This window comes from Muntiacus reevesi, chromosome 12, assembly GCF_963930625.1.
Source record: "Muntiacus reevesi chromosome 12, mMunRee1.1, whole genome shotgun sequence".
NCBI lineage: Eukaryota > Metazoa > Chordata > Mammalia > Artiodactyla > Cervidae > Muntiacus > Muntiacus reevesi.
In genome coordinates, this window is record NC_089260.1 from 11,889,756 (window position 1) to 11,903,468 (window position 13,713).

General features: G+C 40.5%; 1 protein-coding gene across 6 annotated transcripts in view; it reads left to right on the forward strand.

Moving 5' to 3' along the window:
• The first annotated feature begins 759 nt into the window (after nt 1-759).
• The window catches only part of NDUFAF6 (NADH:ubiquinone oxidoreductase complex assembly factor 6), a 41,267-nt gene continuing 28,313 nt past the window's right edge, over nt 760-13,713 (forward strand). The window contains exons 1-2 of one of the 6 annotated variants that reach the window (XM_065902778.1): nt 760-998; nt 7,132-7,231. In XM_065902778.1, coding sequence (XP_065758850.1) covers nt 802-998; nt 7,132-7,231 — 297 coding nt within the window. In that variant the 5' untranslated portion in view covers nt 760-801. Of the gene's footprint in view, nt 1,022-7,131; nt 7,236-8,265; nt 8,419-13,713 lie in introns of those variants that run through there. The other 5 variants (XM_065902777.1, XM_065902779.1, XM_065902780.1 and 2 more) reach the window with 5 other exon arrangements.

Sequence of the window (13,713 nt, forward strand, 5' to 3'; positions counted from 1 at the left end):
CTGCAAGGAGATCCAACCAGTCCATCCAACAAGAGATCGGTCCTGAATATTCACTGGAAGGAATGATGCTGAAGCTGCAATACTTTGGCCACCTGATGTGAAGAGAGGACTCATTAGAAAAGACCCTGATGCTGGGAAAGAATTAGGGCAGGAGGAGAAGGGGACGACAGAGGATGAGATGGTTGGATGGCATCACCGACTCGATGGACATGAGTCTGAACAAGCTCTGGGGAGATGGTGATGGGCAGGGAGGCCTGGCGCGCTGCAGTCCACCGGGTCGCAAAGAGTCGAACACGACTGAGCGACTGAACTGAACTGAAATGTGTGGCGGCAGCAGGAAACGTCCGGTCAAACCTGGAGGCAGGAAGTGTTATTTGGATCCAGATGTAAGCAGCTTGGACCAGGTCTCGGGTCCTGGCAACTAGACCCAACCGTAATATTTGACCGGCCTGAGATTAAGAGGGCCTAAGGAGGCTCACATGCCATGTGAATAATTGTTTAAAAGTTATAAATCAAGCTAGTAAACTGTCAAATTATTCTCCATTCTCCTATCTCGATAAACACACCTCCAGGAGGGCCTGGAAGGGAAGGGGAAAACCTGGGCGGAATCCCTGGAACTCAGGCGGGGCTTTTCCTGAAGAGCGCGGCGGCGGACCACAGCGACACCTGGCTCCTCTCCGAGCGGCGGCCGGAGGTCGCCTTCCTGCCGCCGCGCACTGCGCGGCTAGACCTGCCGGGGGCGTGGCCGAGCGTAGCCGCGCGCCGAGAGCGCGGGGTCGAAGGGCACGCGGCGTCTGTGTCATGGCGGCCTCCACGTTGGGCTCGGCGTGGGGACCTCTGCGGCTAGGCGTCCCCGGCCTGTGTTGCCGCCGACCACTCCGGGGCCTGTGGGCGCGCGCATGGCGGCTTTCGGAGCCCGTGGCGTCCGGGCGGAGCGTGGCCGCGGCTAGTGGACTTGGCGCCTCGGGTACTGACCGCTACTGCTTGGAGCTGCTGCGGTGAGAGCCCGGCCTGTCCCGAGGTCAGGGAGCAAGGCCGGAAGGGACGCTCGTGGGCGCGGCGGGCCTCGGGGCCGACCTGACCCTTGGCGTTACAACGCATGTGCCCTGGGGTCAGCCCCGGGTGTGGGGTGGGAGTGAAGCCACAGGAGCTTTCACATCGGTCCCAAAATTGTGGCAAAATTCCTTCGTTTGTCATATTGCTTGAGCCTTATCTTTAAAGTTTTTGCATGAATAGTTTTTTTAAAATGTGAAAGATGACTAGTAATTAATTTTAAGTAAGCAGTGGCTAACTTTGAGTTCTTCCTGTGTGTCAGTCAGGCATTATGCAAATTATTAGTTTACAAGTAATCAGTCTTTGCCACAAGTATGACGGACAGTTGTACACTCCAAGTTTTATGAATTAAAGCATTTAGAACAGTGTCTGGTACAAAGTAGGGGCACAGTGAGTACACTATAAACTGTATTATCTAGCAGATATGGAAACAAAGATTTAGAGAGAATTCAGGGAATTTACCCGAGTTCAGTGGAATCTAAGCCTCATAAAGTCAGAAGCTTAATGACGATTTTCTTCAGGTAACACGTGAAAGGCCTAGCACAGAGAAGTGAATTGGACGAATCGGGTTACCTGATACATCTCGGCAGGGCCCTGTCTTGTATTCCAGGTCTGACTTCAGGGATGAATGGTTTAAAATACACCGCCCCCGCTCCCCGACTTTGCTGCCTTTGATTAACAGAGTGGCAGAAAATCTCAAAATATCTGACCTCAAGGGCTTCTGAGAAGTGCTAGAGTAGTTAACCACTCTGGATTTGATTGGGCTAGTAAGTCCAATTTTTAAAAATTCTATTGTAGCAAAATGTAGTATAATGACAGAATGAATTCCCATGCATTTCAGTGTTTTGTTTTTAATTGCTTTTAAAAATAGTGTACCTATCCCGCCTTGTTTACTTGTTGATTACTTTTGGAGAAGCAAGGTAGCATTAGTGGAAATCAGGGCATTAAAAATTGTAAAAGCCAAAAAAGTTATATTCATTTTTATATAGTTTCAAATGACCGCTTTTTGATAATATACAGTTTAGGTTATCAAAATGTATGGTTACCATCCATATTCACTTGTTCAATGCAGTTTTTCTTTGACACCAGTAGTGTCCTCTAACTTTCCTATCCAGGGTTGAATCACTCTTACAGATTTCTTATATATTGTTTTAGTAATAGTCTGCGGCTATCACAGAACAGCTTTTCTCAAATACATATTTACAAATGGGGAGACGCTTAATCTGTCCCTGTTGATAATTAAGTGGAATGGAGGCTGTTGACTAGTGATTTATTGAAAAGCAGGCAGACCTTATCTGAGTTTATTAATGCTAGTTGTGTCACTTGGGAAAGTTAATTACTTTAAGATTCACCTATTTCCTCATTTGTAGATTTCTACTTCCACTTTATAAGGTGGTTATGAGGGTTAAATTACATGATGTGTATAAAAATTCAGGCACATAATGACCCTTGAACAGAGGATTAGAAGTTTAAAACAAAATGAAGCTTGAACAGAAGATGAGAACTTTTAGCTTCTAATTGTCCATTAATCTTTGCAAAATTTGGACTCTGAAATTGTGTGTGTAGGATTGTTATGGACATGTGTCTTATGCAAAGCTTCCAAATATCAGAAAAGATACCGTATAACTTCAGGTTAGCCCACAGGGGTTCTTCTAGGAATCAAGGTTCTTGGGAAAATCTCAAACCCAATTTATTATATGTAGGTTTCTTGGGATCTGGTTTTGAGAAACGGTTCTTTAGGCCTTGCGTGTGTAGTAAGTCAGTTCAGTCGTGTCCAACTCTTTTGTGACCCTTTGGACTGTAGCCTGCCAGGCTCCTCTGATGGTGGGATTCTCCAGGCAAGAATTACTGGTGTGGGTTGCCATGCCCTCCTCCAGGGGATCTTCCTGACCCAGAGATGGAACCTGCATCTTTGTCTTCTTCATTGGTAGCCGAGTTCTTTACCACTAGCGCCACCTGGGAATCCCCTAGACCTGGGGATTAATGCTCTAATAAGGAGATGAGGTGCTACTGGTGACATCTGGAAGTGCTCCAGCCTCACTGAGGAACCACTTCTAACTTTGTGCTTCGGCGGCACAGGTCATTGGAATTAGCGTAGCAGTCTTAGCACTAGTTAGGCTTATTTCTCATGTGTCTGTCTCTCCCTGCTAGACTGAAGTCTATATCGTCTTCAGTGTCTGGCACAGTGCTTGGCACGTTGTAGGCACTGAATGAATGTTTGAATGAATAAATGAAAAGTTATTGACCCTGTTGCTGTATAAAGCTATCAGAGTATAGGATTTCTCACTGTCGTTATAGTTCTGAGGTAACTGCACCTTGGTTAGCCACTTACAGGATATCCTTGTATACTGGTAATCTATGTTTATAACAGTGATCCTGATCGGTGCAGAAATGGGTCAATAGTACATTCTGTTTAATGTAAAGAAGTGGGTAATATTGTTTAGAAAAATTTCCAACCAAAATACTTTTTTAAAAGTTATTAACAGGGCAAATCCTTAGCTGTGTAGACTATCTTTATTTCCCGAAGACTGTTACAGTTCTGTTATGTCATTGTTTTATTTTTCATTTTCCTGTAAGTAGCTGAAAATACTTCACATATTGGTTATTTTTTAGGAGATATGAAGCAGGTAGGTTATCAAGCCTCATTTTATAAGTTAGGAAATAGACATGACTGATATAATTTGTCAATAACCAGTTGAATGATGGAAATTAAGATTGTAGTTTTGATTCCTATTCAGTTTTTCTTACTGTTCCATATTAACTTTCAGGTGTTTTAAAAACTTTTGACGTGTACAGACTTTTTATAATAGAATTTCAAAATATTTTCATCTCTATATATTAAAAATGTAAGCTATAAAGCTCTTTTGCCCGAACCCTCCATATTATAGCTGAAACTGCAACTGGTGAGATTTTTTAGTAGAGCTTAGTGAGATTTTTTTGTGATAGCTAGGTTGCTGCTGTTCATGACCTCTCTCTTTAGTCTATGTGGAAGTTGGGTGGGGATTGTGAAGTTTAAGTTCTCTGCTAGCCACACAGCAAATAAACTCCGTGGAATGATGTTGGACCCATTTAATATTGAGTATTGCTTTTATAGGAAATACTGTTACAGTAAGGTTCCAGCGTATTACAATGAAAGTAGCTTTGTCAGTAGGCAGTCTAGTAAGTACTTTATACCTACATCGTCCTAGAATGAATATAGTAAGGTCTATATTTTTTTAACTTTTCAGTTTAAAGTAATTTCAAATTCACATAAAAATTACAGAAATAGCACACAGAGCCCCAGTACACTCATCATGGAGATTTCCTCCTTGTTGACGTTCTGAACCGCTTGAGAGTAAGATGTAGATGACCCATTACCTCCCTTTTTATTTACTGGTGTGTATTTCTTAACACACAAGGATTCTCCCCCATATTATCATAGTACAGCCGTCAAAATCAAGATATTAAAATTGATCCAATATTGCCATCTAATCCAGACTCTGTTCAACTTTTGCTAGTTATTCTGTTATGTCTTTCATGCATCCAAGATTATGTGCTACATTTAGTTGTCAAATGTCTTTAGTTTTCTCCAATCTGGAACAGCTTCTCATCTTTCATGAACTTGATTTTTTAAATAAGAAAATCAGCCAGGTTCTCTCAGTTTGGGTTTATACAATTTTTCCAAGAATATTACAGAACTCACGCTGTGGTTTTCTCAGTATCGTTATCAGGAAGCACAGTATGTTGATTTATCCTGTTACTGTGGGGTGAACTTTCTGTTCCTTGGTTGAGAGGGTGTCTTTCAAGGTTTCTGTCTTTTTAATTAATAAAAAGTTAGTAAATAATATTTATTTGGTGAGGAGATACTTTAATACTATTAAATATCCTTTCCTATCAAACTTTCACTTGTTTAACATTTTCAGACACTGATACTTGCCTGAATCAGTGGTTATCTTGATATTCAGTTCAGTTCAGTCACTCAGTCATGTCCGACTCTTTGCGACCCCATGAATCGCAGCACGTCATGCCTCCCTGTCCATCACCAACTCCTGGAGTTTACTCAAACTCATGTCCATCGAGTCGGTGATACTATCCAGCCATCTCATCCTCTGTCGTCCCCTTCTCCTCCTGCCCCCAATCCCTCCCAGCATCAGGGTCTTTTCCAATGAGTCAGCTCTTCAAATCAGGTGGCCAAAGTACTGGAGTTTCAGCTTCAGCATCAGTCCTTCCAATGAACACCCAGGACTGATCTCCTTTAGGATGGACTGGTTAGATCTCCTTGCAGTCCAAGGGATTCTCAAGAGTCTTCTCCAACACCATAGTTCAAAAGCATCAATTTTTCAGTGCTCAGCTTTCTTCACAGTCCAACTCTCACATCCATACATGACCACTGGAAAAACCATAGCCTTGATTAGACAGACCTTTGTTGGCAAAGTAATGTCTCTGCTTTTTGATATGCTATCTGGGTTGGTCATAACTTTCCTTCCAAGGAGTAAGCATCTTTTAATTTCATGGCTGCAATCACCATCTGCAGTGATTTTGGAGCCCAGAAAAATAAAGTCAGCCACCATTTCCACTGTTTCCCCATCTATTTGCCATGAAGTGGTGGGACCAGATGCCATGATCTTAGTTTTCTGAATGTTGAGCTTTAAGCCAACTTTTTCACTTTCCTCTTTCACTTTCATCAAGAGACTCTAGTTCTTCTCTGCTTTCTGCCATCAGAGTAGTGTCATCTGCATATCTGAGGTTATTGTTATTTCTTCCGGCAGTCTTGATCCCAGCTTGTGCATCTTCCAGCCCAGTGTTTCTCATGATGTACTCTGCATATAAGTTAAATAAGCAGGGTGACAATATACAACTTTGACATACTCCTTTTCCTATTTGGAACCAGTCTATTGTTCCATGTCCAGTTCTAACTGTTGCTTCCTGACCTGCATATAGGTTTCTCAAGAGGCAGGTCAGATGGTCGGTATGCCCATCTCTTTCAGAATTTTCCACAGTTTACTGTGATCCACACAGTCAAAGGTTTGGCACAGTCAATAAAGCAGAAATACATGTTTTTCTGGAACTCTCTTGGTTTTTCGATGATCCAGTGGATGTTGGCAATTTGATCTCTGGTTCCTCTGCCTTTTCTAAAACCAGCTTGAACATCTGGAAGTTCTCGGTTCATGTATTGTTGAAGCCTGACTTGGAGAATTTTGAGCATTACTTTACTATTAAGAGCTATCAAATGGTGATTGTTAAAAACCCAGTCATGTCTTGTAGATTTATCAGTTGACAGGTACTGGTTGTCAAGTTTTTCCTTCTCTGTGTTTGTTTACTCATTCACATATGTTGGTCTGGGCTCATGGGGTCCTGTTGCAGTCTTTACTCTCATTGTTTTTTTGATGCTCAAATTGTGCCCCACTTGGCCAATGAGAACTTCATCAAGCCCGTTTCTTTGGCCTCTGACAGGTCCCTCCATTCTCTGAATGTTTGCTTACTTTCTGTTGAGAAGATGTTTCAAACTTATCTTGTATTCTCTGTGCACCAGTCCTGGAGTCAGTCATTGCTTCAGGGAGCCTAAGTTTCTTTCAGTGGAGAGAGCGAGGTCCAGGTGTCAGTTATGGGGTGGAAGGGCAAACGTCATTGTTTGTAGGCTTTCTCAGCAGGCGCTGTAGGCAGCCACGAGTCTGCGTGTGCACACGCATGGGCACACTCTGACCCACGGCGCCCCGCGGTGTTCTCTGTCTTTATGTCTTCCCTATATGTAAATATATATCTGTGTATTCATACCAGGACTTACTGGAACTGTTTTCTAGATGTCTATATCTGTAGCTCATTTGACTTCTTATTACTAAAACCAAAGTGATTCTGAAACAGTTAAAATTATATATATTATATGTCAAAATAAATTAATGGAGCTTGATTATTGTAACTGTTGTGGAATTGGAGGCAGATACATTTTTTTTTGTAATTGTAGAGGAACAGATATAAAATATAGGAAACTTAAGGCCCATTTTGAATTGAAGCCTTGTTTCCAGTTCGTTTTGGTCAGTATTTTTTGTGTGCAACTCAGAAAGTGAAAAGTAATTACCTTTTTCTGCTTATTTGTTACAGGAAACGAGATTATGAAGGCTATTTATGTTCGCTGTTACTCCCTGCCGAATCCAGAAGCTCTGCTTTTGCACTGAGAGCCTTCAATGTGGAACTGGCTCAGGCTGGTATTAAAATACCTTATAAATTATTTGCAAAAATTGTGATATAACATCTTTAATGCTGAATAATAAAGAATCATAGTTGTAACTTATATGTTAGACATGCTTAAGGTCTCTGCCGGGGACTTCTTTCTCCTGCTTAACAATTCAGTTCCAAAAATAAAGGTAGCTAATGAACTTAATGTTTCTGGAAAGACCAGTCTGGAATTTCCTTTTCTAAGGATATTTTAAACTATGCAATTAGCATTGTCTATTAATTGAATAGGTTAATCGGAGTATTACTGCTTATTCTTTACAATATTTGCATGATTTGCATGTATATAGCAGTTCTTCAGAGCACTTTTTGAAATGAGTTTTAACTTTAAGGTTTTTAACTTTAAAGGAAATTGAAGTAATTATAGCAAACCTGTATCTTATATCATACTAACTCTTGTCTAAAGAATAACGCAGGAAGTAGAGAGTCTTCCTTTTGTTATAATGGAAAGAATGTGTGCTGAGGTATAAGATAAATTGAAATGGAGAGGGTCATTGAGGGAGTTGAGATAGAATGGTCTTAATTTTCTCAGTAAATTAAATGGAGAGATCAGTCATTGAGAGTGAGGGAGCGTGGGAGGGTTGGGGGTCTTGAAGAGTGTGGCAAATTTTGAAGCAGCTTCTCTGGTGAATGTGATAGGAGGTGAGCTAGGAACGAATAAAAGGATGTGAGTGTAGCACTGAGGCATGACGAAGCTTAGACTTGATGAATCTGCAGAGTAATTGAGTCCGGCTGTTTGTCCTCGGTGTATTTCTAGAAGTCATGGTTCTGTGTTTGTTCACTTTATCCTTTTTCAGGTGTAAACTACACTTTACCATCTTAAGTCAGTCACCACAGTTTAAAAATAAATAATCTCCATTGCGGTCTTCCATTATAACTTTAAAATAATAAAAAATTCCATTTTTAATAGATAAATCCTCCATATTTTCCCAAATTCTCTGTCATCTTAAAAGAGTGTCTTGCTGCCTTTTTTAAAAAATTTCATTGAATTCAGTTATGCAGGCATCTTCGCACCTGCCTGCTGCTCCAGGCAGTGTGGCCCTGGTTGCCCCTTGACCCCGAGGCCCCTTCACAAGACTTCCGTCTCCCAGCAGCTGTCTGTCTTACTGTTTGTTTTTGCACACACATCTGGTTCATTCATCCTTCATTCAACAGGTATTGTCCAAAATATGCTAGGCACTATTTTAAGTACTGGGTTATATAGCACTGAGTAAAACATGCGAAGTCCTTGCACTCAAGGAGCAAATAAATTCTGTATAGAAGAGTTAAGGAGGTTAGGGAAGGTTTGGTGTAGCAGGGGTTTCTGTAAGAAAATACCTCACTGAAAATGTGGCACTTGAGCAAAGATTTAAAGTGCAAAGAAGTGAAAAATACATGGCTACATAGTATTCCAGCCAAAAGGAGCAGCAAATACAAAGGTCCTGAGATATGTGTGCCTGACATAATCAAAGAAAAGAAGGCCAGTGTGACACAGCAGAGTGGGAGGGATGGTGTGGGAGATTAGGTTAGAGGCATCTGGGCCAGAAAGGGAAGGTCTTGGAGACCACTGCAATCGCTTTGGCATTTACTCTGAGTGAGATGGAAAACCGTTGGAGGATTCTGAGCAAAGAGACCATCTCTTGGTCGTGTTTCAAAAGGATTACCCTTAAAAATTATTTTTTAGTAAAATACAGTTGGTTTATAATATTATATTAGTTTCAAGTGTTCAACATAGTGATTTGATATTTTTATAGGTCATACTCCATTTAACATTATTATAAAGTATTGGTTATATTCCCTGTGCTGTATAGTATATCCTTGTATCTTACTTATTTTATACATCCTAGTTTGTAGTTCTTACTCCCCTATTGCTGTCTTGCCCCTCCGCTCATCCCTCTCCCCACTAGTAGCCACTACTTTGTTCTCTATATATGTGAGTCTGATTCTCTCCTTTTCTTGCTGTTATGTTTATTCATTTGTGTTAACTTTTAGATTCTACATGTAAGTGATAACATACAGTATTTGCCTTTCTCTAATTATTTCACTAAGCATCATATCCTATGGGCCTTTCTTGTTGCAAATGGCAAAATTTTATTCTTTTTTTATGGCTGAGTAATATTTCATCGTGTGTGTGTGTGTGTGTGTGTGTGTGTGTGTGTGTGTGTATAAACCGTATCTTCTCTGTCCATTTATCTGTTGATCGTCACTTAGGTTGCTTCCACATCTTGACTATTGTAAATGATGCTGCTATGAACACGGGGGTGCATATATCTTTTCAAATTAGTGGTTTTGATTTATTTGGATTTATTATATTGGTGCAAAAGTAATTGCAGTTTTGCATTGTTGAACTTTGTTCTTTGATATTGGAATACATTCTTAAGTGTGGTTATGTTATACATCATTTTAATGCACATTTATCACCTTATTTTTTGCTAATTATTACTTGCTATTTATTTTATATTTATTTCAGACTAGGGAAATGATGTTAGACAAAAAGCAAAGTCGAGCAGTTTTCTTATTCAAGTTCAAAGTGGGTTGTAAAGCAGCAGAGACAATTCGCAACATCAGCAATGCCTTTGCCCCGAACTGATAACATACAGTGTAGTGGTGGTTCAAGAAGCTTTGCAGAGGAGACAGGAACCTTGAAGATGAGGAGCACGGTGTCAACTGCTTCAGCCAACAGAAGCTGACAGCTGCCAACTGAGAGGATCATCAAAGCTGATCCTCTTAAAACTATAGGAGAAATTGCTAAACAATTCAACATCAACTGTTCTGTGGTTGTTTGGCATTTGAAGCAAATTGGAAAGGTGAAAAAGTTTAATAAGTGGGTGCCACATGAGCTGACTTCAAATCCAAAAATTGTCTTTTTGAAGTTTCCTCTTATTCTGTACAACAGACCATTTCTCGATTTGATTGTGACCTGAGATAAAAAGTGGATTTTGTAGACAGCTGGTGACACCCGGCTCAGTGGTCGCACCATCAGTGCGCTGGGACCGTCTTGTCTCCACATTCATGCCAGTATTTCTTAATTTGTGGTCTTTTTGATGATAACCATTCTGACAGTTGTGAGGTGATATCTCCCTGGTGCTTAGGGATGGTTCAGCACCTTTTCATGGACCTCTTGGCCATCTGTATCTCTTCTTTGGTAAAGTGTCTATTTAGGTCTTTTGTTTGTTCTTTGATATTGAGTTGTATGAACTGCTCTTGAATTTTGGATATTAACCCCTCAAAGGATTATTATTTGCAAATATTTTCTCCCATTCAGTAGGTAGTGCAAATTGATAGGTGTGTACTTACTGGACTTACTTCCATTTTATTACTTGTTTGCCAGTTGTTTTTGCAATTTTTCTCTGTTCATTTCTTCTTCATTTATTTCTTCCATTGTGGTTGTATGATCTTCTTTTGTACTATGCTTGGGTTGCTTTCTTCCTGGTTTTTGTGTATCTGTTGTAGGTTTTTGATTTGTTACCATGGGGTTGTGTATGTTGACCAGTGATTATATCTACTTGACTTAAACTGATAGTCTTTTAAGTTCAAACACATTCTAAAAGATCTACATTTTTTACTTCTATCCCTCATATTTTTATGTTTTTGTTGTCATACTTTTCATCTTCATGGCTGTCTCTTTACTGTTTGTTGTAGTTATGGTTGCTTTTACAATTTTTTTTTAATCTTCATATTAGCTCATCAATCAAATGATTGATCCACAGTCATTACTGTAAGATTTGTCTTTACTAGTGGGATTTTTTTTTTCCCTCTATGAATTCTTGCTTCTTACAATCTTGTTTTCCACTTGAAAAAGACCCTTTAATACTTCTTGTCAGGTTGCTTTAGTACTGGTAAACTTAGTTTTTGCTCATCTGAGAAGTTCTTTATCTCCTTCAGTTTTGAAAGAACATTTTTTGGGTAGAGTATCCTAGGTTGTAGGTTTTTTCCTTTCAGCTGTTTAAATATACCTTGCCACTCCCTTCTGGCTTTCATAGTTTCTGCAGGAAATATCAGCTGATAGATAGCCTTACAAGGATTCCCTTGTGTTTGACTCTGTTTTTCTCTTGCTGCCTGTAATTTCTCTTTAACTTTGAACATTTTAATTACGGTGTGTGTTGGTGTGGGTCTCATTGGGTTCATCTTGTTTGGGACTCTTTGTGTTTCCTGTAGAAATCTATTTCCTTCTTCAACTTCAAGAAGTTTTCAGCCATAATTTTATCAAATAATTTTCTACTCTTTTCTCACCCTCTTCTCCTGGGATCCTTATAAACTGAATTCTAATACAACTTGATGTTGTCTCAGAGGTCCCTTAAATTATGCTCATTTTTAAACATTTGTTTTTCTTTTTGCTATTCTGATGGGTAATTTCCATTTTTTCCTCCCAGGTCACTTATGTGTTCTTATCTATCAGCTAGTCTACTATTCATGCCTTCTAGTGCACTTTTCATTAATGGTATTCCTCAGCTCTGACTGGTTCTTTTTAATAGTTTCTGGTTCCTTGTTTAAATTCTTAGTGTGTTCATGGACTCTTTGCAAACTTAGTTAGCATTCTTTTTACTGTTACTGTGAAACTGTATGGGGTAAATTATTTATCTCTGTGTCACCAGGGGTTGTGCTCAGGTTTTTCCCTTATTCTTTCACTTGAAACATATTCCTTTGTCTTTTCATTTTGTATAACTTTGTCTGTGTGAAGTTAGGTGAAATGGTTACCTGTCCCAATCTTGAAGGGTTGTCTTTTTGTGAGGCTGTCCCTACGCAGTCTGTGTGTGCCCAGTTATTTTGGGGGGAGAGCTGGATCTGAAGTGAGCATAGGTCACATCTTCTCTTGGGGTGTGGTGGCAGCTACCACCGTGGTGGGAGGTAGGGCTAAAGATGAAGGGGCTTGGCCAAGCCAGGTGTGAGCTGGGGCTTTCCCTGGGCTCCTCCTTTGGAGGTCATCCCCTTGTCTGGGTGTGATCAGAGCTCCGGGTCCTAGACACAAGCTCTAAGGATTGGTCCGAGCTGGCTCCCCTCCCTCTAAGCGTGTTTATTGCTCTCCTAGTGGAGAGCCGGAGGGCCTGGAGCAGGCAGCTGGGTGGGCTGGGGTGCGTGCTGAAACAGTCCTGGAAGCCAAACAGAAGCCGGGCAGCTTTCAGCCTGCAGCATGGCGTGCGTGCTGGCTCGAGTCCAGGCTGGCTTTCTTTTCTCTCAGTGATAGCCTTTGCCTTAGTGGAGGACAGTGCTGGATAAGGGGCTGGAGCAGGCAGCTGGTCAGAGCTCAGGCACTTTTCTGTCTGCAGCCTTGATGCAAATCCTGGGAGTAAATCAGCTTGTGCAGAGTCTTGGTTTCTTACAGCCCTCCAGTAAGTCCCACTGGTTTTCACACCAGCTAAGGGTAATTGTCTTCCCCGGGTGGATCCCTGAGTCTGTGTGTGATATTCCTCTCCTCTTCTGTGTCCCCTGCTAAGGACTCAGGTCCCAGCCTCATCGATTTTCCTCCCTCCCTGCCCAACTCCGTGTGCATTTTTCTTTATAGCCTTAGTTGCAGAAGAACCTCTTTTTTTTTTTTTTTTTAACCAGTTTCCAGGTTATTTTCAGCGATGTAGATGTATTTTTGATATGTTCATTGGGGGAGAAGTGAGCTCAGTGTCCTCCTGAAATGATTAGTCTTTTAAAAAAGTTTTTTAAACTTATTTTTTCTTTTCCATTATGTTTTTTATAGGGTATTGAGTATGGTCCCCTGTGCTGCACGAGAGGACCTTGTTGTCTATCCAATGATTAGTCTTTTAAAAAAGTTTTTTAAACTTATTTTTTCTTTTCCATTATGTTTTTTATAGGGTATTGAGTATGGTTCCCTGTGCTGCACGAGAGGACCTTGTTGTCTATCCATCCTATGTATGATAGTTTGCATCTGCTAGTCCCAAATTCCCAATCCATCCTTCCCCCTTGGCAGCCACAGGTCTCTTCTCTATGTGCCTCTGTTTCAGTTTTGTAGATAAGTTTATTTTAGATTCCACAAATAAGTGGTATCACATGGTATTTTCTTTGTTTTTCTGACTTACTTCACTTAACCTGATAATCTCTAGGTTTATCCATGTTGCTGCATATGTCATTATTTCGTTCTTTTTTATGGCTGAGTAACATTCCATTGTATATATGTGCTCACATCTTTAAAGGATTACTCTTGATGCTGTATTTAGAATAGATCGTATGCCATGGGATCTGAACACTGAAAGAGACCCACCCAGCACTAAGACCATTAAAAAAATTTTTTTTAATTTGGAAATACTTTCATGTGCACAAGAGTAAGAATAGTACAAGGAGTACCAGTACGCCCTTTTGTTATTATTTGGCCCCATTTGATTTATCAAGTTGTTCCCCTTCTCTCTCTTCCTTCGTCTCTCCCTCTCTTTTTCTCTCTCTCTGTATACGCACACATATATACGCACACACATTCGTGCACTGTTTTTCTTTTTATGAATCATTTTACTGTAACTTACAAAA